The sequence below is a fragment of the Grus americana genome, chromosome 5 (genome assembly GCF_028858705.1).
Source record: "Grus americana isolate bGruAme1 chromosome 5, bGruAme1.mat, whole genome shotgun sequence".
In the NCBI taxonomy this organism is placed as follows: Eukaryota; Metazoa; Chordata; class Aves; order Gruiformes; family Gruidae; genus Grus; species Grus americana.
Window position 1 is genome coordinate 38,263,067 of NC_072856.1, and position 25,240 is coordinate 38,288,306.

Consider the following 25,240-nt stretch of genomic DNA (forward strand, 5'->3'; position numbering starts at 1 on the left):
TTAACCAGTTGATAATATTTGTCAACAGGACATTTTTTAGATTAGGATCTTAGGGACCACATTTAAGCCTGAAAAAAAAGAGAAGGCAGCAAAGCTGGTTCACATTCTTCTGCAAGTAGCTCTCATTTGAATATATGGGATTGCTTCTCTGTGTGTAGAAGAATTTGACCTTTATAGTTTCATTCCTTCAGGGCAGTTAAAATTGCTTTTGCCTTGATAAAAATTTATCAATAAAATTAGATGGCCAAAAGAAAACAATAACAATTTGAGAATAAGCATTTCATAGCAAATTGAAAGCAAATTAACACAGACGTTCTTTTTAACCTGTACAGCCTTTACGCAGGACGCTAACTTAAACCTGCCTTAACCATTGTCTGGAATCTACTTGGACATGAAATCCTCCAATTACTTCTTTTTTAATTACAGTATTCTTTCTAGAGAAAGTTTTCATCACTACAGTGGAAACTAATTTTTATTCAGTTTTGCTAGAGTGAAATATAGTTCTGCTAGAGTCAAATATAAAAGTCATTTACAAATAATTTATATTTTGAATAGACAAATAATCCAAGGACAGTTTTCTTTTCATCACAGTTAAAGTATTTAATGACAAAATCAGGGTTTCCAGTAATGACTCAAGAGAGCAGGTCCCACTTTTTTTTTTTTCCCAGAATGGCACAAAATAATTTCTACATCTTTGAGAACTTTCAAGGAATTGATTACAACAGACACCCAGCAAGTATTACAATTCTGGCATATCATAGCAAAACCTACCTACCTTTAAGATCACTTTTTAGAGAGCACATTTTTGTTAATATTTCACATAATGCACAACTTTTGCTAGACACAAAAGTAGCCTTTTAAGACAGAGTTTGCAGTACAGTAGTCAAGTCTAACAATACATTATTTTTATTCTTTGCAGAACTTTAAAAAGATAAAGAAACTATTGATGTTGCTACAATTTACAAATACATTCTTTCATATGAAACATCAACCTGAATTATAGTATATGTTATGTACATGACTATCTAATAATACTAAGTTGTATACACTACAAGCTAAGTTCCAGAAGGAAATTGCAATGCTGTAAGATTTACCTTTGGATAGACATTTATACACCTCTGATTTTTTTTCTAAAAACTACCAGATCTTGTAGTTTAATGAACAGCAAGAACAAAGTAAACACAGAGACAAACCGCTTTTCCTTCATTCAATAACACTAGGTTACTTAGAATTCCTATAGTAAATGGCTTTTGATGGTTGGATAGAAGTCCTGAGTTATGAGATGTAACACAATACACTTAACCGGAGGATATAAAAAAAATATGCTGAAAAACTGTCAGTGGGACTAAAGTAATGTTTTAGAACAGTTCAACTCACAAAAGGTCTGGAACTTAGCAGTAAAACTGTGACCTTGTCCTGTCCAGCTGATATTCGTGTAAGCACCTGAAAACCTATGCCTTTTTATCTGAATTCAGACAACTAATTCTTTTCAGGTTTATCTGATCTGGAGTTTAGACATTTCTTCTAAATTATTGACAAGCTTAGAAGACCAGCTAGATGGCAGCAGTTCAAAACCTATTCCTTCTTTCTCTCAAGAGAAAGACGTGAGGTTAGCAGCAGAATATAGTTAAAAAAGTAAGAGTGGAAAAGATGATGACCCAAGATAGCTATGTGGTCAAAAGTGTACTCCCTGACTGATTTCTAACAACGCGGCTATTTTTAAAAAACAGCCTAGCAATTTTGTCTCTAGCAGAAGTTTAATTTCTAATGAGGGACTGTTTTCCTGTTAATTTGCAGAAATACCCATAGTTGTTACAATAGTGCTCAGAAAGCTACTGACATTTCCAGGGCAAGCATTAATTGTACATAGCTCAACAGAGTGCTCAGAACTCATGTCGCTAATGAGCCTGTTCTGATTTATAACAGATGTGGCCAAATTCCTTTTCAGTTGACAGTGCTGGATGTAGTAAGTGTTAGAGCTGATGCTAAATAGATCTAAATGATCATATGGTATGACACAAATGACAAATTTACCCCTTCTCTCAATTCCCAGTGTGAAATTAAATAAAAAGCTTCAGACAAAACATTTTAAATTACAGGGAAAAAAACCCCCAAGATGTAAAGTTTGAATGCAATCAGTTAACTAGACAGTGTCCTTAGTTCAAATGAGAATATTTTCCTAAAGCCAAGCATCTTTTTACAAAATGGGCATTTCCAGGAGATTTTCAGTAATTAAAATATTCTCAATTACTACAGAAGCTTTTATCTCTCTTACAAGCACTGCTCTGAGGATTTTAGACTGTTTAAAGTGTCATTAATAATGAAAAATCTTATTCTACATTGAAAAGTAAAACTACAGTACATTCATATAATGCCAGTTTTCTGGCTCTCCGGTAAGATGAGGACAGAAATGAAGGGCAGGCATCTTCAGAAGATGAAGACTGAAACTTCTCTGCTAGGATTTCTGTTTCTAGCATACCGGATAAAGAAAAAAAAAAAGTGCAGCATCTTTTTTTTTTCTTCTTTTTTTCTTCATTCTAGAAGCATATTAGAACACCTTAAGAAAAAGTTAAGAAAAGAGCTGTGAAGAAAAAGAGTAACTTACTTATTTTTGTAAGAGAATACAGTGCATATATTGCATACAGTGAATACAGAATGCGGTAGGGAGTCACCCTTCCAGTGATAATATATACTGAAAACTGAGACCCAAACTAGAATTATGATTCTAATGTACCAAGACATGCTTTTTGAAAGACTATTTTAAAAATCAGATGACTAGCTACCACAAAAGTCATTCTAATCAGACAAATTTCTGAAGTGCTTGCAAAAATTCTTACTGTAGAACTTATGAAAATAGATGACTTGGAAAATGGTGCATTGTCATTTTCACAGGCCTCTGCATTCTCATTTACATAAGCCTTTAGCCACAGAATCACAGGTAAAAAGAAAATGAAATGTTATTTTATACCAGATTGCTAAATTCTAGATTGTGTTTGAGGCACAGCTATGTGTGTATAGATGTAAAAATTACTTTTTTCCTCAATTTTGAAACCTCAACCATACATTCTTAGGTTTCATCATACTATTCAAATAATCAATCTGGAAGGGAAAATAGAAATATTCAAAATGCAGCACTGGTAACAGATTCCCCTATGAAATTCAGATACGCACTTCTGAATGCTGGTGATGGCACATGCAAAACTCCTACATTGGCTAGAAGAAACAAGTTTTTCTGTTTCCCAGGACAAAGAAGTCTATTCTTCTCTATAGTTACAATCCCAGGTGTTTAATTCCAACATTCACATTCTGCTGATGCTACATAAAATGAAAAGTGTACCCCTTCTTTGGATTTTATTTCCTCACACATGTCCATAACCAGTTAAATAATTTTCTGTACATCTGGGGAAGCATATTACTATTTTAAGCCTGATCAGCTTGTCATTTGGTCCAGTTCCCCTGTTTGCTTTCACTCCTGTAACAACTGAAAAACAGGTAGAAAGCACTGCAGGACTGTGTAGCAATATTACAAAAGAGGAACAAAAGTAAGTCAAAAAGGTAGAAATGCAACACTTTTTCCTGCACAGAAACTGAAAGAATGCATCTCCGCTGAACTGGAAGAAAAAAGCACACAGTAGTCTGGATCTCCTGTAAGAACTGCTGAACGTAGCCTTTCCAGTTTCTCTCGAGAAGATTTCAACTTTGGGCAGTATCTCAGCATTTGTGCTTCATGGCAAGCTGAAAGAGAAAAAAAATGAATTAAAGAGAGATCATATGTAACGATAGCTGTATGAAGCTAACATGGCTACTCTGGATCAGAAGAGCTTGTAAACCGAGTTCTCCAAAAGATGCCTGAAATCTCTGCACACAGACATGCAGAGTTGTTCCCTTTGCTGTGACCGATACGCAGTGTCTCCCTTTGCCGTGCTGAGGAGGCAGGATTTATCTGCTTTCATAGCTGTGTTTCCCAATGCTCCACTATTTTGCTATCTGTGAGGAGCTAGAAACAAAGAGGTGCTTAAAAGAACGGTTGTTCAGACCTAATGGTTTGGACTGTTGAATACAATCAGGAATTCTAGACAAGTAATTCAAACCACACCCTTCAGCAGCTCTGCCACTACATAATGATGAAAAATTAAGGATTGATTGCCTTTCTACCTCTGTGATTACTGATTATTTCAATTTCAAATAATTCAAAAATGGACTTAAAACTGGGAACGAGAGGGAGAAGAAAGAGCTAAAGTGGGTTAAATCCTGTATAAAAAGCGTAGACAACCCGTCTTTGGCAAACCAAGCACAGAACTTAAGTTTTAGGCTCTGTGTAATAAAAAAAATTGATATCTGTAGATTATAGCATGCTACACAAAGCTGAGATGAGTGAACCCTCTAGGAAGTTACCTAGAAACCAGAACAGGTAGAGGCAGTTAAAATTTCCTTGTTTGCTACCAGTGAAATGCTGGCCAATAAATGACTCAAATGTAATGGACGTAAGCCTTTGATACTCAAGGACCTGGTCATAAATATGCCATTTGAAGAAAAACATTATTTGTAGAGATATGCTGGAAAGGCATTTCAGCATGAAAGAACTCAAATCAATGTTTTTTTCCCCCTCAAACAGTAATTTTTTTTCAGAAATATATGTCTTTAGCAGACAACCCCGACAGCAACTTTTTATTACACAGAATCCATAACTCTGAGCTCTCGTGCCTTACCAATAAAGGCAAGGAATTTTTAGAGGCAAACAAATAAAGCGAAGAAGGTGTCGTAAGGAGGATTTTATAGATATCCTGAGCTAAGTTCCAGTCTTTACACAACTAAATATAGATATGTGCTTTAATTCAACAAACTTTGATAGCCAAAAAAGAAGCACTCTGAATGCTATTGTTTCTGGTGCAAAGTAAGTGGTTTTTTATGGGGGTTTTTTGTTTGGTTTTTTTTCAGGTAAATAAGGTGTTTTTTAAAGATGCTATAGAGAGTATTCCTATGCTACGCATGTTCCCGTGTCTCCATTACGTGTTTTATACCTTAAAATAACCTGACATACAGCTGAAGTAATGTCCAGACATACAAATTAAGCTGTAAGAGAAATGTGTATCCAGTCATTATACTACAGTGGTGAAATTAATTACGGGCTGACAATAATTCAAAGTACTTTTACTGTTTTACTGAAGGCAACTATAAAGCAACCAAAATGGGAACCCTGCTTTGCTGCACAATGTGCTCACAAATACTAGTAGTGAGAATGGGTGCCTTTCTCTTCACTGTCACTGTTTGGCCAGAAAGTTGCAATTTTGCCATTTAAGCAACACTCAGTTAGACCTCGCTTTTCTGATTTCACCGGAGTAGTGTGCTTTCTTTTCTGTACAAACAACATCTAAGGTCTGAGTAGCAGCTGCCCCTCAAAGCCTTAACCAGCAGAACATTAACAAGAAACAATACTGTACTTATTCCTAAATGTTCCACCAAAACCCCAACAAAACTCTCTTGCAAATCAAAGCACACCACCATAAACCAAAATCTAAATTAGTCTCTAAATTAATACATTCCTGGGTGGCTGCCCTATGCATTTTTGTGAGATAACAGTAGAGGAACTGCAACACTACTGCACCTCTCAGATACAATTCACGACTTGGGGCACCAATACAGGAAATTTTGCAAGAAAAAAATGTTGTTAACCCCATTTTACTCAGATCATTAAGATGACAAGTGTTCACCTGCAGTCCTGTAAGAACTAAACTATATTTTGTTTTCTCCAAATGATGATGTTATTTTACAGTGATGTTATTTTCTTGTTAAAAAGACAAACCCCAAGCATTTATTACAAACCCTTAACTATCATTCACTGAAAGACTGTCACACTCCTGCTTCAGGCAGCTGGTAATTGGGATAGCTTCAACAGCACATGGCCTCACACTCAGATGAGGAAGACTGGTCATCTGCAGAATGACTGGGAGGAAGGTTTCATCAATCCCAGCCCAGCACACAGTCCAAATGGAGATTATCCTTTTCTATTCTGCATTACTTAAACATTTCCTGCAGAAACTGTTCTAGCTTACTCCCACAGAGAAATGTAAACTCTAATGACCAGTAAAAAAATCCTGACTGAGAATTTTCCCATATTTTTTTATTTGACAAAAAAATTAAAATACTTGCATTGCGGATGTTTTCAGCTTCTCCACCATTCCTGCTATGTCTCCCTCCAATTTTTATTTTGAATTATTAGATCAGGATTTTGTAAAGTTTTATTTTTAATGTGGTACATCACAGGCTATCTATCAAGGATGGTATTTTCATTACAATACTGCATACTTCAATCCTGAGATTTTTTAAAATAAGATTTCCCTAATAAAACCTGTCGAAAAGATTTATTTCTGCTTTCAGCATGTCTTTGTACGTGGTACTGCTGCTCTGCACATGTGGAAGATGAAAGGGCAGCACATGCTAGCGAAACCTATTTGAATCTTAATCAAGATTCACAGCGGCCCAACCGTCAGTGGCTCTCTTCATTTTTGAACTGCCTACCAAACAGCACTCTGCGCATTACTCTAAAGCAGCAAACCTGTTTGTTGCCCCCTATCCTAGAAGTGCTGGGAGCTGCCGTATAAGGTTGGTGTTCTGAGCTGGCATAGTTATCATCACTGCGGGGTGGGGCCGGGTAAGAAAAAAAGGTGGTATTAGAAGAAAAAAGAAGGCGGTGGTAGATGGAAGAGTCCAACAGCAGGCTTGTACCATACCCACGGCATTAAGCTGAACCATGCTAATCTAAATGGACCACTAAGTACAGGATTATCCTCGTAAATATTAAAATGGTTGCTTTGTGACATTTTCAAGACTATGTAAGACAGAGGCTTGTATAGAACTGCCAGATATCAAACCAGGATTTCTAGTGCTACTGCAGTAGCCAGGCACTGTTTGGCATAAGCATGATAAAGCCTAACGTATGTGCTAAGCAGCAAAACTGTCAAGCTTGAATGCTAAAATGGTTGCTCATGTGAGAAAACTTTTAACCTTTTTTTTTTTTGAAAAGCATTCTGTCTGCCGTCGATGTGTTACACAGCCACCGAATCAAATGCTGTGGATGCCTAGAGTTTCTGTCACAGAGGTGGAAGCTCAGCACCGTTATACAATGCAGAAGCAACAGGCACAGTACTATCAATACCTTCCACCAAGAATAGGGAATATCCATACATTCCTGAGACAAAATAATTCTTCAAAATCCTCATAAATAACTTTCCGACGTAAAAAGATACCTCTTCAGAAATACAGTCGCAGACCTATTACTGCTTATCAAAGGGGACTAACAACAAATTCACTATACTGCTGCACAAAGTATGAGGAATGGTTCCAAACAGTAGTGGGAAGATGGATTTGAAATATGCTTCAGTAAGGTGAAGATAGGTACTTTCAATTCAAGTGGGAACGCAGCAAACCTCAGATCTATGCATAGCAGAAGTCATATAGAAGAAAACCGCCGAGTGAGGAACGGTGTCAAGGAAAACAGCAAGCTGTTTGTAAACACCGACTGACGGCAGTTCTTTCTAGAGCTTCCTCTCCTCGCAATAAAGGAATGTGCGACTGACTTACCGAGAGCCTTGTTCCACCAAAATCTTACCTTGTGTGCAGTTTCTGCAAACTGCTGAGCACTGTTTTTCAGCTCCTCTGTCTTCTCTTCTGCTCGACCTAGCCTTTCACCACGCTCATTCAAAGCCTGACTTGCCTTCTGTACGGCACTTGTCACACTATCTGCTGCTGAATGGAGTATGCTGTTTCCTGCAATACCGAAAGAAACTATTAGAACATCCAAATATATATATATATGCTTTGTATTAAATACAATTATTTTAATTTATAATGTACTAGAGCTGATGTGTTATCTGCTAGTTTACCACCTAGAGGTATTCTGGATAATGGGATAAGTTACTGTTTTCTCACTCAAACCATATTATTAGCAAATTATAAACAAGTACCATATGGCAACATAATACTTGGGGACTATAAGGAAGCAGTAGACATAGCCATGTATTACTTTTTTAAGCCTTACGCTCATACATCATCTCAGGAAGCTACTTCAATAAAACCAATGAAACCGTTCACAAGTGCACACAGCTTCTTCACAACACTCTCATGTTAATATAGATTAACTTTCTTTGGAAGTTATACTATTTCCTTAGAGAATAAATGATTGACATCATGGAACACGTCTGTAGGAATTCACCATTTTTTCCTGTATTCTAATTATTAGAATAATACTTCATTTACAAGTGCACCCCAAACACTATCACTACAGTTATTTTACGCTGCTCGGATCTATCTACCTCTGACCCTTCTCCACATGGAGCATCGGCCATCTTTCATGTGACAACATACTTTATTTAAACCTCAGTATTTTAAGTCCCAGCAAGGCTCAGTATCTTCTAAGCCTTTAGCTTTACCATCCAAATCAACTCACCAGTTTCTCTGTTTCTTCTCTGGCACACAATGTTTCTTCAAGTTTTCAACAGAACTGCATTTCTCCTCTACATTTATCCCTTTTAAATGCTCGCTCTTTACACTACTCCTTTCTATACTGCTTCTCAACAGGTTTATCCTCTTTCTGGAATGAACTGCCAATGAACATTTATAATCTGAACCACAATACAAACTGAAAACTCTTCACAGTAAGTTACACGTTATCAATATGAACTGGTATGTATTAAAATACACGTAGGACAAAAGAATTATTTTGTCCTATCCTTTAGCCTTTTGAGCAAAAGGACTACTAAAATTCAGCTTTTCACAAGACAGTCCTCCCTTGGTGTCTTCCACAAGCTTTAAAACTTAATTACCTTACAGGGAATTTGTTACCTAGAAATTTGTTGCCTAGACATATACAACAGCACTGAGAGCACCAGAAAGCAGATACAGAGTATTAACCACTGCCCGTTTCCTAAACTGCCCCAAATATTGTCGTCACACAGAGCCTTTTTTCACAGCATTAAAAGCAAATATGTAATGCTTTTAAATGAATCATGCTGGTAAAGGTACGGAACTAGTTCAACACATGAAGCAGAACCGAGCACTAGAGCAAATCTCTGTTCTAACCAAGTCTGTTGCTCTTACGGACATACAGAGACAAGTGAAAATAAACACAAACCGACTGCTTTTATCGTTAATCTGAAAAGCGTATCTACCTCAAAAATATTGCCAGGTTAAAAAATAAAACCCAAACATTTAATCCAAAGGGTTATTTTCTTAAGGAAAAAGAACAAAAGACCCATTCAGACTCATTTTACAGATAATGCTCCTTTCCTTAGAAACCACAAACAAACAAGGAGTGAAACTGAAGGCTGACCCAAGCACCCTGTGGAACAACAGTACAAGCTGCAGAGCATGAACTCCTGAGACAAAAAAATTGCCTTAAAACTTTATTAAACTAAACCACAACTAGTCTCACTCTGGAGGTGGAGGAGGGACCCAAGAACCTACACACGGTGACTCACATATGATGAGTCAGTATGAGAAATATGAAGCAGAGAGCACCCTGGCCTCCTGTATATCAATATTGTTACATTTTTCACATCAGTAATTAAAAATAATGCATGTATAGGATGCGGAACAGTCACGGGCTTGTGTTTGGTTTTTTTTTCCCTATTGTTGCATGGAACAAAGAGGATGCATGTAGAGAAGGAAAATAACGATTGGCATTAATGTTGAAAAGATGAATATCTAAGAATATTGGGAGTTGGAATTTGCAGAGACAGAAATTAAACTTTATCTTTTCAAGTGGTGTCTTTCCTCAGACACTGAGGAGCCTGATAAAACCGAACAACTTGAAATATTGTACACCTTCTTACTTCAAGATTTTTCAGTCAATTGGTATCTTACTCATAATTTGCTCATTCAAAGCCAGTCTTTAGGAGATTATTTTGGCTTCCGTTCAGGTAACTTTTCCAATAAACATGTGTACTGGGCAACACTGCACTGGAAATAGTTTTCCTTTTTTGGTGGTGTGGTTTAAAGGCTTTAACCTCTTGTATAAATCAGTGCTAGTTTCCTGGAGAGTTTTAAAAGCTGTCAACAGTGGATTAACTCTGTTATTGCTTTACAAGATCACAAAGCTTCTGCTGAATTCAAGGGAAGCAGGGTACAGGGAGAGCTTTACAAAACTAAGCATCTTCTGAAGTCTCAAAATGTGTTTGGGACTAAAAGTTAACACAGGCTGCTGACCTTCTGTCAATATCAACAGGAAACTGCAGAATGAAAATATTCTGTATTTTCTATATTCCTGAAAATATCAAGATTTGTGGCCAAAGACTGATACCTGTTTTCAGCAGAGAATAAAGAACTTGGAAGTTTGACTCAATGATAATAATTATTTTTCTTTCTACCTAATACAGTATCATGTTCTCTCCAGGTAAGATCTGCGGTATTTTTCTACGGGCAGTGAAGCTGCTATTCTGAGACTGTTTTGGAGAACTACTTTTGAATAAACCCCATTAAAAAAATCCACTCTAATCTATGAACAACACAGAAACCCATGTGTCAGTAGCCTATTGAATTTCATCAGTGTATTTCTAGAGCATGTGTAGGTGGTTTCTGATATGACTGATTATGCCTTGTCCTTATATTAGTATCACTGCAAGAATAGCAATGCTTGTCCTGGATGTATTGGAACATCGTTCCTATGGACAAATCACCTATAACCTGCCAAATTTTTAAGCTGCCCAGGAGATAACTACTATGATTCAAGATCTTTAGAGAAGTTTGTTCCACGACTGAACAACAAAACTGCCTGAACTATACCCACTTAGGTGTAAACTTATGCCAACCACCTGCACTGAGCCACTGAAGAAAAAAATGTCACAGTCAACGTCTTTGAGTCTGGAGATCTTTGCTTAATTTTTACCAAAGACGTGACAACTGCTGTTAATCACGTCTTTTTTTTTTTTTTGGCTCTGTGAAGGGTCTGAGGGATTTCAGGACTTCTCATCTACTAGGTTAGAGATACAAGCTCCTCAATGGAAGACTTTTAAGAGCTTGTCACATACATCTTCTCAGGAAAGAGATTTTACAATACTTGCAAGATGAGATAAAATCCACCAAAATAAGGGTATGGGCCAGCTGATATTCTGAGTTGCTTTTTCTAGGAAAGCACTCACATTATTCCCAAGATGCTCAGCTCCAAGGGCCTGTGATCTCAAATTTTGCATGGCTACAGCCTTTACTGAGCAGAGTTGCCTGCTTGTGATGCTGCTTTTTCCAAGGTATACAGAGATGCTCCTTTTTTTGGAGCGCGTATATCTTTCTGTACTTCTGCAGAATAGATCCCAGCAGTTGAGACTACAGACTTTTCTCTTTCAAATAAACATGAAAGGAAAATAGAAAAGGTTACATATTTTGTCACTTTATTAAACAGCTTTTTGAAGTCTCTATTAAGGGCAAGCACACAGCTTTTCCCTATCTAACAGTATTTGCAGACTCACTGAGTAAGTAGAGCAAATATTGCCAGACAACATGGGGAAAACATGTATTTATACTGAGTTTAATATAAAGTATTAAGATAATATTAATTTCTAGTATCAGCAAAGAATGTATGTTTAGGCCAACTTCAGCTAAAAACTAAACAAATCAAGCTTAATTCAGTGGATTTCTTAGGTCTAATTTTGTTGTCTATAAAAGCACAGAAACATAGTGCTAATTTATTTTCAGTTACTCAAGTGGTTTAATAAGGTCACTTCTAATACAGCTATTTCTTCTATAATACTTTCTTGTCTTATTATCTGAAGTTGTCTACCCAGAGGAAAGGAACATGCAGATTTCCAAATCAATCAATAGCTACACAGCTGGGTAATCCAATTTGCTAAGCAAATTATACATTTTATTTTGAGCTTGCCGTAGTGAAATATAAACTATTGGAATTAAACTCCCCTCTCTCCTTAGAAAATTCAAGTAGTGACCTGCATAATTATACACAACCCTATTGAGGCCCAAAGGTGCAGAAATAGCAGAAGGGCAGTGGTCTTTGGATGAGTGCTTTAGGGCAGTGGTCCTAGAATTGTTCCTTGCTTATGGACATAAAAACTGAAGAAATAACACTTTGCAGGAAGCTCCTCTCAGACTCATTTTTAAATTTTTGGTTCTTATGATCACAAGCTATATCAGAGGGTCTTGCAACCCATGAAATCAGGTGACATTGCTTTAGGCCTTTTATTATGCACAAGAGAAAAGTGTATCCTTAACCCACCATAACCAACAGCTGAAAGATATAGAAATACTATCATCAATCACATGGGAATTGGTCTATTTGTTGAAGAAACTAATTGGCCTCTAGAGATACCATTATTTAGTTTGCATGATTTGTTTTAACACACATTCATGAAAGGTTCATGGAGTTCTCTATGAGCCACATCAAATGTATTTCAGTTCAATGCCGTGATTTATCCATACATTAGCGATAAGGCTTTACAGTGTCTGATTTGTAAATGCAAGCATTTACTTTTTAATTGTATATGCATTAACATAGCATTTAGCAACTACCTTCTTCTGAGAAGGAAATAAATGCAATTAGCTATGATAATTAAGAAGTTCCGTCTGTCACATGAAAACTTTTTATTTAAAGAAAAGAGATATCATGGTTCCCATTGAACTGCATAAAACCGGGCCTGTGTCACTGAATAAAGGTTAAAAGCATAATGACAATCAGTTCATTAACAAGACCACCTCTATCACAACATAATTATTCTATATGCCTACACATACTAAAAGTTCAACAGAAGTTTCAAAACAGTGATTGTAAATACAAAGAATGGGGTTTTTTCTCCTTCACTATTTTGTGTTTTGTTAACTTCCTGTGCACTCCTCATGTAAGAACTGAAAGCATTAACAATTAAAATAGCAATACAAAACTACAGGACTCTAAGAAGAAAAAGGTGCTGAACAACTAAGAATGAACATATCTTTGTGAAAGAAGGGAGCGTCACAGAGATGCTTTCTGTAAGTGGGAAAGTGGTCTGAAGAATGGAAGAGGCTGTATAGTATTGTGTTATTTCTCTTTCCAAATTACTTAAACACTGAAAAAATGGTTTAAATTGACAAAAGCAAAATATAAAAAAAAACAGTAAGAGGGGAAGAGATGAAGATAAATTCCGGGTTTCCTGACAAAGAATAGTGAAAAAAGCCTTGAAACTGTATTTCTATTTATAGCTAGGAATTAAGATTACTTTACAGTTTATCTCATCACTCCTTAAAAATGGAGGTGACAAAAACAGAATATAGCTTCAAAAACAAAAACAGAATATAGCTTCAAAAAGGAATTTTGTAAATAAATCACCTTTTTAATTTCCATCTAAAATTAATGGTGAATGATTTGACTTATATAACAGACCAGCTTTAAATGCTTTGTTTAGTTATAACAGCTTTCTAACCCTTCATACCAATTATTATTATTATTAGACTCTATATACATACATCAAATTTGACTAAATTATGAAGAAAATTACAAAGAAAAAAACCCCAGTTTGCTAATATTTTGATCTTGTGTCTGCATGTTTCAAATCTCTTACTGCCAAGTTACCTAAGCATGGGAAAAATGCTCAAGATAAACAGTAATTTCAGGTCAAGCAGTTCTGTGATTTTCAAAAATAATGCATCCATTTTTCAATGAACTTCAGAAATATAATAAATTTTCCCCTTAAAGAACCACAGTTAATTTCTTAGGTCTCTCATAGCATTTCATCCTGCCATCCAGGCTGTTAATAATAAATAGCACGGGCCTTGGTGCTGACATAAAAGGAATGCCAACAGTAACTGGCTACCATTTGCACTTTGAACTGCTGACCATTACCCTTGATGTCCACCCACCTTGTTGTTCACCTATCCAGTCTATATTTCCCCAGCTTTGCTATGATGATGCTAAAGGAAAATGTGTTGAATGCCTTGCTGAAGTCAAGGAAAAAGGCATCTGCTGTTCTCCCTTCATCCACCGAGCCAGTCACTTCATCATAGAAGACAAGCTGGTCGGGAGCAATTTGCTTTTAACAAATCTCTGGTGCCAGCACTCCTTGCCCTCTGTGTGTCTAGAAAAGTTTTTCACAAGGATTTGCTCAGTAGCTGTACAAAGGTAAAAAATGTCTTTCAAGTTAACTAGCAATTGAAGTTTTCAGCACAGAATTATTACCTGGTTCAAATAATTGTTAAATACTAAAGCTTCTCTATGCATGCAAACAGAATTCAAACTCATGAAAATCTCACTTAATCTTCAGCCCTACACATAATATGGCTATTCATGTTGGATGTTGTCTTAGTTGTCAATGTCAAGCATTCATTTTCAGATTCCAGGCTTGACAAAAATTACTAGTCATTTGCGTGTCTCCAAGTTGAAGTGGTTTGGGGTTTTTTTTTGTTTGCTTGGTTTTTTTCTTTTTGAATTGTCAAACCTTTTTTATCCACCTCAATCTTGGTTTTCGTAAAAAGTTTGGAAAAACACTTACTCATAATTACTGTACAGCAAAGATCCACAGCATTTCCTGGATACTAACCTCATTGACTACTACTTTAAAAAGTTGTAATAGACTGGAGAAAAAAAAAATATCAAATCTACCAGCAGGGCAGCTCATACCAGTCACAATGAGACTTTTTTTTACCTAATGCCCTTTTGTGTCTTTTTGTCAGTAAAACACTGCTATTTTAGCATTCTGTTTCTGGTAGTTATCTCTCTGGCAGAGATAATATTTGTTACGCTAAACCTGAAGGTAATGTGGATCAAGCAGCAAAAAATTGAGGGGGAAGAAATCCTCTAGTGTGGGTTGCTGTGTGGGAAGTTGTAGTTGTTCCAGCTAAATATCTCTACCAGCAGTGCTGATCGATAGCTTGCCCCTAACCAGGCTCTGCAGTCTGCAGCCCATGAACACCCCTGATGCAGGCTTCCCTAAACCTCCCCTAGATCTGCTAGATTACAAGCAGCTCCACTGCAAAACTTCTCTCCCTGTTCAAGGATGAGAGCTGGGATTTGCCCCACTGAAAAGCTAAAGTGTTTATGAACTTAGCAGAAATTGGATGATTCCTACATTACTTTGGACTCAAACCAGCTAGAACAAGCCACAGAAAGTCTCGATCCCAAGTTAGTTAGTAGTGCTTGCCAATAGTAACACATCTTATGCCCATATTATTTAATTTTACTTTCACTTTAATTAATCTAGCTACAGGCAGGAACCGTACTGAAGCCAGCTGTTTGATGACCTTCAGACAACCATGCTTTAACCTGTTTCAATGCTTTAAACCTTTACTTTAGAATGTGTATCCCCCCCTCTCCCCAAAAGCATTGGAAATTGGCAATTTTGTTTGGCAAATAATGAATTAAGATCGGTGCTATCAAAGACAAAATACTAGGCTAAATAGATTTTGGTCTGATCGGGTTTGAATGCTCATTATGTTCCAAGAAAACTCCTGAAGATATTGTTTAACAAAAATTGATGGACATTTAAGAAGATGCTTTGAAAAAAGTTTTAGAGCAAGGTAAATATATAGTGATACTTATCTAGTATATTTTCCAAGTCTCCAACTATTTGCGGCTTTGGGGATTTCATGAGAGAGTATCGTTGCATGTATCATCTTGATTGAATTATTTTCATACACTTCTCTAAGAAAAGAACTGACCCTACTTTTATACCTGGCCAAATATTATTATCTCCAGATATACCAAACACATGCATCTGAATGATTTCTGCTGTTTAACTCCCCTATTTCAGCATATCCTAACCAGAACCACATAAATTAAGAAAAAAATCACAGCAGACCAGAACCCGAAAGCAGCACATGAACAGAATGACTTCTGCAGAGCACAGGGAATGAAATTTAATCCAGTAGAAAAGATAAGGTCTTAAAAAAAACCCATGTCACCTTAAGGGTTCAACAGTTCAATATTTTTATTGCTAATAAGCAAGGTGTATCCAAATTTCTCAATGTGGCTTTCAAAATCTTAGATTTAGAAAGAGTTGTATTACATAAAGCCAACCCTTTTCATGGTTCTCCAAGGGACTATAAAAAGCCCTTCCATGGACAGCTGAGTAGGATAAACTTTCTTGCCACAGTTGAAAGAAAATGGAAGTATTATCTCTGATGCTAGTGCCCTTTTATTTTACATAGTGACATTAAACAACACAGGGGCCCATTAGAATTAAAAAAAAAAGATTTTTCATTGATGAGATCTCTTAATGAGAATACCTCCTGATCTACTGAGACTCTCTTCTGTTTTATTCAATCTGCTATAGCAATTATGTCAGGTAAATTATTCATACTTTTGAACAGCTGAGCCAATATAAATGCTTTTATAAGCACAGATTATTTGTGTTGACTGAAAAAATAAGTGTCCTTACAGATACTAAAAGAAAGCTATGTTGCATAGATGATACGTGAAATATTATGTTATCTAAAGCTTCACAAGCATTACTCTGTTGGGTCACCTAAGACAGATCAGATTTCTCCACAGAAAATCTGAAAAAGACCAAGAAAAGGAAGAAAAACTGCTTATGAAAGGTGTTTCTTAAGATTGCCTGCATTAGGCACAAAGATATTGATCTGATCAAATTACTGATTCAAATTTCAAACAGTAAAATTAGAAAAATTCATTTAACATATCTTTGCTTCAATTTATTGTAGGAATTTGTCTCCTATCTTTACTTTGCTCAAAATGTTAAGTTAATCTTTGAAGGCTGGGAAAGGGGATTATGCTGTTACTTTTGCTGTATTTTAAGCAAATATCTTCTTACAGATAAATCCTGGCATATTAGAATCAGTTTTAAATAACATTTAATGGCAATAGGTAATATTAGTGCTCATATTAATGATAAATAGTTAAAGTCAAGATTATTAACCCAGTACATCAAATACAGGCTATATACATAGAAATTTGCACTTTTGGGAAAAACTTCCTATCTGAAGATGCAAGCTGGAAAAGACTTTGAAAACCTTGCAGGAAGAAAGGAAACTGGAAATGGGATAACTTCCATGCGGATTTTTATTGACATTGATGTCATCATATAAAGAAAAAGTACGGGTTTTTGGGTTGAAACCTTTTAGCCTTTTCTGCCAGTAGGCAAAATCCTGTATTTCCTCCATTTCTTCATGACCACAAGCTGAAATATTCAATCAAATTCTAGTCAGAATCAGAGTATTTTTCTGTAAGGAATATTCAGAAAGAGGAAGCAGATTCCATATAGAATAAAAAGACAGTGACTACTATAAAGAATTACATTTAATATGAAAAAAAAAATCTATTTTGAATGAAAGCCTGTAGTGGGTTGAGCCTGGTTGGCTCCCACCCAGCTGCTTGCTTACTCCCACCCAGAGGGATGGGGGAAGAGAATCAGAAGCACAAAAGCAAGAAAACTCAAAGGTCGAGATAAAAACAGTTTAATAAGTGAAGGGGCGGGGGGAAGGAACCCAAAAAAGAAGTGATGCAAAAACACTCACTCACCGCCAGCTGCCCAATGCCCAGCCAGTCCCTGAGCAACAACCCCCCCACTCCCAGTTCTTGCTGCTGAGCTGTTCCATGGCACGGTGTGGCATGACCAACCGCTCAGTTTGGGTCAGCTTTCCTGGTTGTATCTCCTCCCAGCCTACTCGCCGGGGGCAGGCAGAATGAGAAACTGAAAAAGCTTTGACGCTGTGTAAGCACTGCTCGCCTAAAACACGGGTGTGTTATCAACACAGTTTTGGTCACAAATCTAAAATACAGCACTATACTGGCTGCTATGAAGAAAATGAGCTCCATCCCAGCCAAAACCAATACAAAGCCTAATTCACCTTTTCCCTGTCAAGGCAATCCAAAGGGTTTGCACATCTCCAGATGCAATTTTTTTGTTTTGTTTGAAATTTGATTCACCAAAGTATGAACATTTCTTTTAGGGTGGCAGAATCAGGTAGCAACATGCCCTGAAGATAAACCACAGGTTCTTCTAAACACAGGTACTGCTTATAGTCATTCTGTCAATACTACTGATTGATCTTCTGATTAAGTAGTGTTTATTATTATTGAGAAACATACTGCACTAACCTGGTATAATGGAGGAATGGAACACGGTATATTTATCAACAGATTCATACTTCTAAATCAAGTAGGTGACTGCATATTCTGTGTTTGCTACAAACTCAATCTGTATATTTACAAAAAAGACTATTTAAGTAAGTAGCATATTCAAAATCACCACCTTCTGTTACCACATAGGCTGAAATAAAGTTGTAGCTCATGAGTAAGAATGAAGAAGACTGAGTGAGAACTGGTCAAGGTCAGGATGAGTCAGTCAAGGGCAATGGTTTGAATGCATCAAACGGGAAAAATGCAGTGTCTGGCTTGAGACCGATTGCCTGTGCAAGAGCAGCTGCCCTCACGGAAAATGTGACCTGGTAGCCTAGGAGCTATACATTTAACGGCGATCTTTTAGCAGCTTCCCAGTCACTCAGGACTGGTATGGCTACGTTTATGTCTGAATGTTTTTTCTGCTAATTGTGCACATTTCTCCCATCTGTTTTGATCAGCTGCGGACAAATATCAACTCGAATGTAGCTTGTATCTGATTAGTCACTCCTTGTGAGCACCTTGGAAAAGCCACCTCCTCCCTCTACCCTCCAAACTGTTCTTAACTGCTGAAAACACCACTTCAGAAAAAAGAAAGCAAGCACAGGAAGCTCTTTACCTAGTATTTGTTCAAATGGGAATTCAACTCCCTAGAAAAGGAATTTTTTCCAAGGAAAAGGGGAAAGTGGAAGTCACATGTTTTCCTAATTTGAAAGTCTCCCTTGGGCTGTCAAGGCTAATACCACATATTAGCCAGATTCAGCAATCAAGATGATAAATTTTGTTAGGAAAAATTATTATGCTATAGAAAAAAATACATAGAAAAAAATAATTAAGAGCTGTTCATTACTGCAACACATTAGAGAAACTGAAGACATGAAGGAAAATTTCTTCATCCACTAAAACTGTCACGGAAAGTGTTCACAACAAGGAACAATGACCCACCAGAAACATCACAATAGTAATAAAAGACTAAGTGGACTCTAGGCTTCTAACTCAGGAAGCTTAGTTATTTCCAAATAAAAATATTTAGACTGATGAAGTTCCAACTGATGGTGGTACTTCACATTTCCATAAGCTGCCTCTCCTTACTGAGCATACTTGTTTTGCTAAAATCATCATTACCAGAGAGTTAGTTCCTAGACTACCATTAGCCCAAGGCTTTCTGTAAGTACCGTAATGTAACAGCTGATAATAAAGGTCGACAGGACGAACATGTTCTTCCCCTCCTTTTTTCATCCTTCTCACCTCCTGCCAAGTGACTGCTACACATCCTTTCATGTGTATCGGCACTGGCAGCCTTGTTGAGGAGCTCTTCTGAATTAAAGAAGAAACTGCTGCAATAAAGAACCAAACAGATAAAACGTTTCTGAACTCTCTTAAATAGCCATGTGGAAGCCTTATTAAACAGCTAGAGTTACTAAGTAGAAGATTACAGAAATAGTATTTCTGTGATTGTAATCCTATAATACCCTCTTACAACTTAATGAATTCCTGTATCACATGAATGGAATGTTCTCTAGATAATTTCAATATTTAAATTATCAGCCAGAAAGGATGACTAAGTGATCCGAAAGAAAGAACATTCATAGAAATTAGTATCTTTACTGGACTTATTAATTTAATTATAACTTTGAAATACTTGAGGCTTCAGATTTAAATCTGAACATCAATTTCTCAATTTATCTTTCAAGGATAACATCCTTCCCAACTTAAATTTGAGCCTTAAAATCTGGAAGTCTCCTAACTCAGTCTGAACAGGAGGATTTCCATGGACTGCCACCTTCTTTGAAAGTAAACAAAACACTTCTGTAGGTCTTTGCACCTGAATCTGGAAAGTTTATGACCTTCAAAAGAAGCATTAGTTACCAAAGTCTGGTAACTGTTAGCAAATATTGCCTATTATTTTGAAGCGGAGAGACTTATAGATTAAAAATCTATCTAATTCAGGATTTTGTCCAAAGCGTATAAAATAGAAAGAAAAAAGAAAAAACAACCAGTAGATTATAAGCACTCTTTAACTCTCTATAAACCTCTTCAAATATGACCCCATACTTTTCAGTCTTCCTGATCTGCAACATCTGAGACGTAGCCTATAACATTAATTCTAGTAATTTAGAGTATTTTATACTGTAACAACATGTTCTAATAGAACCCTAGCTTGTCACTTTATTGCTTTTGAATCTGTTATTTACATTTGCATACAATTTCTTTTTATATATCTGTAATCTTGTACTTTTAAGGCAAAAAAAAAAAGTTTAACATATCTCAGCATGTTTTATTGCTGCCACTAGTTAAGTAATATCTACACCCTAAGAGTTAAACAGATGCTTCCAAGTTATTTCTAACAATAGCAAAAAATTCCTTGCGAATCATAACATTACACTTTTAAAAGGGTCCTATTGATTATAAAGAACATAGGAGGCAAAATGATAATCCTAACTGCTCAGCTGCAAAACCTTCATCAACAAATAACAAAATAAGATAAGCTTTATTGACAACTGAGATCAGTTTTTACCTCTGCTCTCATTAGGCCTCTCAGCTCTTTAGATTTCCACAATACATTTTAAGTTCCACAAAAATATCTCAAAACACGCATACAGACAAAACCCCCACCAGTATAGTGGGTAACATCCCACTTTTTTTTAGCCCTATTTAGTGGAAAGAAAACTGAAAAAGGAAGCTATGTACTCTTTCTGGATTGACTGACTGAAGAATGTGTCTATATTTCAGAATCCTGCAGCGACTGCAGCCTACGTAGCCATTCCAGATCTGGACTGCTAGCTAGCCAGCGTCTTGCAAGTAATATCATCCCAGCTGCACAAAGCTCTGAAGAGGCTGGAAGGTCCACCTGAGGACCTGAGTAAACGCTCTGATTTCAAGACTGCTGTAACTAGACTACTGATAGTACTCTACTTACTAGTATGCTCAACTTATCTGCATGAGCGTTTTTTCTCAGTTTTGTGGAAATGTTCTAAATAAGACACGAAGGGAATAAAGTTTCTTCACTTTTGCACCACTACCAAACATGAACCACACGGAACAATCACAGTGTCCAGGTGCTCAACAGCTAAGTAACTTAGAGCTGAAGTTCATAGTGAATGAAGAGGAGTCTGCTATGGTTTCTGAAGGGGTGTAATGGAAGTCTGAAAGATACTAGTGACCTTTATTCAGCAGGAGTGGAAGGATATGCTACTAAAAACCTGTCCAGGTCAGAATAGCAACGACTCCTAACAGAAAGCATAAGTCAACCCTTGACAGAATTCTACCTTCTGTCCAAATACATAGCCAGCTTTAAAGCATCATTTCAGCACTAGTCCTTTAGAGGGTGGGGGGAGGAGAGGAGAAGGAAACAGAAGAAAGAACATCATTTATATAGGTGTACAAACTGAGGGTATGTACTGGTAAGCAGAAACAGCAACCAGCCAAGGTACTAATTTCATATTTTTGTCAAATGCAAATAAAAGCAAAGAGGGAAAGAAATCATTTGATGTTATATCCTGTTAGTGATCTGGTAGTGCAGAGAGAATGGAAAATATTACATAGATCCATCAACTATGTACTATTTTAATGAAGAAAAATTTCTAACAGAATGTATAGATGAGACAAATGTCTTCACAGAATTTGTTCACAGCCTGAATAGCAGCACAGGAACTATCATGATTAGCCAGTATAATCGGTCTTTCGGTAGCTTGGACCAGCTTCTAACCTTCAATAACAGAAAGTGATTTTAGGAATTGTCATTTCAGACTTGATTCCCCCCCTGGGAATCAAAGAAGTGGCACATCCATATCCAAGCCTCTTCTCCTCTGAAGATGTTCTACAGCTGCACAGATGTAATGCAATGCTTTAAAGTCTACAGCGAGTGAAGGTGATGTAGATCCAATCTGTTTTACATTTTATGAGTCAGTTTAAATACTGTGAAGAGAAAGATAGACAGAAAATTGATAAATTATATCCTTCAAAAATTACTATCAAGCCACAGTGGGCATTCTGAAACAATCCTTTTGTAAAAGAAGTATTTCTGAACAGCAAAAACCCAAACACTTTGGTCTAAGACATCATCAAGACTACATACAGTGTTCTATTTCTTAATGTTTTACATTAAACAATAATGCTAATCCATGAAAAAGAATCATAAAAATATTAAATCATTGTAACTAAATTTTATGGGTTATTTTTCAAATGGCTTGAGTAGCCTGGAAGATATTTTCCTATTTAATCTGCTACCTAGACTTATGGTCTACAACTCCGTACTTTAATTTACCTCTTCCAGGTTAGAAAACTAAACAGTTTAGAAACCTGGGTTAGGAGGAAGTTTTTGTATCTATGTTAATCTGGAGACCAGATGAAAGGTGCTAGACACCCAGAAACTAGCTTTTTCTTCCAGCCAAAGAACAGGGACTGACATTCTATTCAAGTGTGGACGCTGGATATATATAATTAAGGTAGGATGGAATGGCTGTTAAAATCACGGCGTGGAAAACAGAATTAGACAGAATTAGAATGGGCTATTTTATCCAACAGCATTGCCTGCAGACTCTTTCTTTTTTTTTTTTAAACAGTTACGTACACAGAATTGAAACAGAGAATAGATATGAAAACATGGAGGAAACGTTGTTCAGCAATAAAATACTTATTAGTATTTCTTTGTTGTAGATTTAGTTTTGCTGAACACAAAATTAACTATGCATTAACACATAAAGAAGCTATTTTAGTTGTTCTATTCCTTCATTCCTCTAATCAGCCTCCTGAATTTGGAAGTTCTACTCCAGGATTACATTTTATTACCTTGTGGAACAAAGGGACCACTTCCCAACATCCCAGGTGCTGAATAACTTTTTTTTAATCATTCTTCCCCTCAGTTCCTGGAAAGTCTAGAGCTAGAGAATGTAGTTTAACCAGTATCATTTGCTTCATCTTCACATAGATTTAGCATGGGCTTTTCCAACATGTAAATATTATTTTCCAATTCATTTTTTTGAAGCTCTGAACCTGGGAATGTCAGCCATATTCAAAGGCAGTGTGAGCTGCAAGAACATAAATTAGAGGGAAAACAATGCTGATTTTTTTCCACTGTATTGGTGTATTCAGAGTTCTGTGTTTTCGAACACCAGGTTTACAAGAAGGCAATATGTAAACCGTAGTCACTCATAAATAAATAAAACCCCCCCACAAAACACAAATGAAAAACAAAAAAAATACAGCCCATATACTATAGTTATTACAAATTAAAACACGGCTGTCAAATTAACATCGTATCTGAATGACCAGAAAGAGCAATTACATATTAGTAAATAAGACTATCCAAACAAGGTCTTCTACGCATTCTTATGTCAACATGGGAACTGCAAAAGATGATGGAGATGTTAAAATCCTTCAGAAGAGAAACGACCTGTGCTATCAAATCAGAAAGCAAGCCATTGCTGTGAAACCACACGGTGGGGATATATACACTGAACTGTTCCTATCTGTGTAACAGCAGAAGTACAGAAGACTGAAAATATCAACACTAATGAATTCCTGCTAGTTATGAAGGACTACACTGTACTAAATTTAGAATGATTTTTTGAATGGAAACAATACTGGACAACAAGGACAAGATAATTTACACTTCATATTTACTTCATTCGGATGTATAGTAATGTTATTGTCTTATGACTTTGACAGGGACCATTTAAGAAAAATATGGCATATAGGATTTTTACCCGAAAAATCAAGAAGTGATTCTGGAGGCAGATCAAATCCTATCCTTTCTGACCGAAACTGGAATGAATCAAAATTCAAAAAGATAACAAAAAGATACTCTGGGAAGGAAAAAAAAAAAAAAAAAGCTTTTAGCACCAGATGGTTCTGAGCACAGCATTTGAAATGAGCTAGCTGGCTGTGTGATTTTCAAACAAGATAAGGTCAAATGGTTGGAGCACTGTCATATTAAGAAAAAACTGTTATTTAATGCTTCATTTAAGTTTTCTTGTCTCAAGCAACTTAAAAATTTATACAAAATTCATTCTCAATGATTTAAGAAGCTCACAAATATTAAGAAATGGATTTGGATTCACACAAAAGCATGCCCCATAGAGGTATTTCAGTAGTTTATTTGCAGTTATTACTATTGATGCACCACTTGCATTTACTTTCCAGACTGGGAAAATGGCTGCATTAAATGAAGTAACAGTGACCTAAAGGAAAAAAAAACCATAAGAAACATTGGGTTGCAGGAACAGAAAAGGAGGATTTTAGTTTTTGAAACAGCTGGGCATTCAAATGGTGCAGTTTTCCTTCTCAAAGATTTCATTTAACCATCACCCACAGCTGCTTTTTTTTTTTTTTTTTTTTTTAAGGAATAAGAGAAACAATTCTGTTTTCCATTTCTAATAGTTCTGCAGTCATTATGAACATGGACGATCAACTTTCCATGTCAGAGTACAGGGAGATCAAAAAATGTTCCATTAAGGATGAAGAAATTCTGGTTGGTCTCGCATGGTTATTACACACAAAGGTGACCAGAAGACAGCTTTCACTGATCAATTAATGCACAGCACAATCAAAACAGAACAAGCATCCAGCTCATTTTAAGCACATACTGATCACCTCCTTATTTTCCATGTGCCTGAGCATAGTCTCCAGGAGGGTCTGCTCCGTAATCTTACCAGGCACAGAGGTGAGACTGACCAGCCTGTAGTTCCCTGGGCCTTCCCCCAGACTTGTACCTTCAAAACCTTGCCCAGGAACTAGCAGGGCTCATCAACAGAGCTTTAAACTAGGCTCAAAGGGGGAGGGGGATAACATCAGGCTTGCCAGCGACGTGTTATGGGATGATGTGCCCAGGTTGGAGGGACAGGGCGCTGGTGAGGGCCCTCAGCCTACTGCTCAGAGACGTGCTGGACGTACTACAACACACTCAAAGCCTAGAGGAGATGAGCCGGGGCTCTGGATGCAACAGGAACCAACAGGGTAACACTGGGAAGATACGTCAAAAGAATTCCAGCCACCCCAGCCAATAAGTCAACCTCAACAGGGGGCACAACTGAAATGCCTCTACGCAAATTCATGGAGCATGGGGAATAAACAAGAGGAGCTGGAGATGTGTGTGCGCCTGCAAGGCTATGACCTTATTGGCATCACAGAGACATGGTGGGATACCTCCTATGACTGGAGTGTAGGGATGGAAGGGTACAGGGTCTTTAG

The 25,240-nt window shown here is 36.8% G+C and overlaps 1 protein-coding gene across 2 annotated transcripts in view; it reads right to left on the bottom strand.

The window, feature by feature from the left end:
- Nucleotides 1-574: 574 nt before the first annotated feature.
- STXBP6 (syntaxin binding protein 6) overlaps nucleotides 575-25,240 on the bottom strand; it is a 141,123-nt gene continuing 116,457 nt past the window's right edge. For both annotated transcript variants that reach the window (XM_054827906.1, XM_054827905.1), the window contains 2 exons: nucleotides 7,610-7,767; nucleotides 575-3,735 (listed from right to left, as the gene is read on the bottom strand). In XM_054827906.1, coding sequence (XP_054683881.1) covers nucleotides 3,712-3,735; nucleotides 7,610-7,767 — 182 coding nt within the window. In that variant the 3' untranslated portion in view covers nucleotides 575-3,711. The remainder of the gene's footprint in view (nucleotides 3,736-7,609; nucleotides 7,768-25,240) is intronic.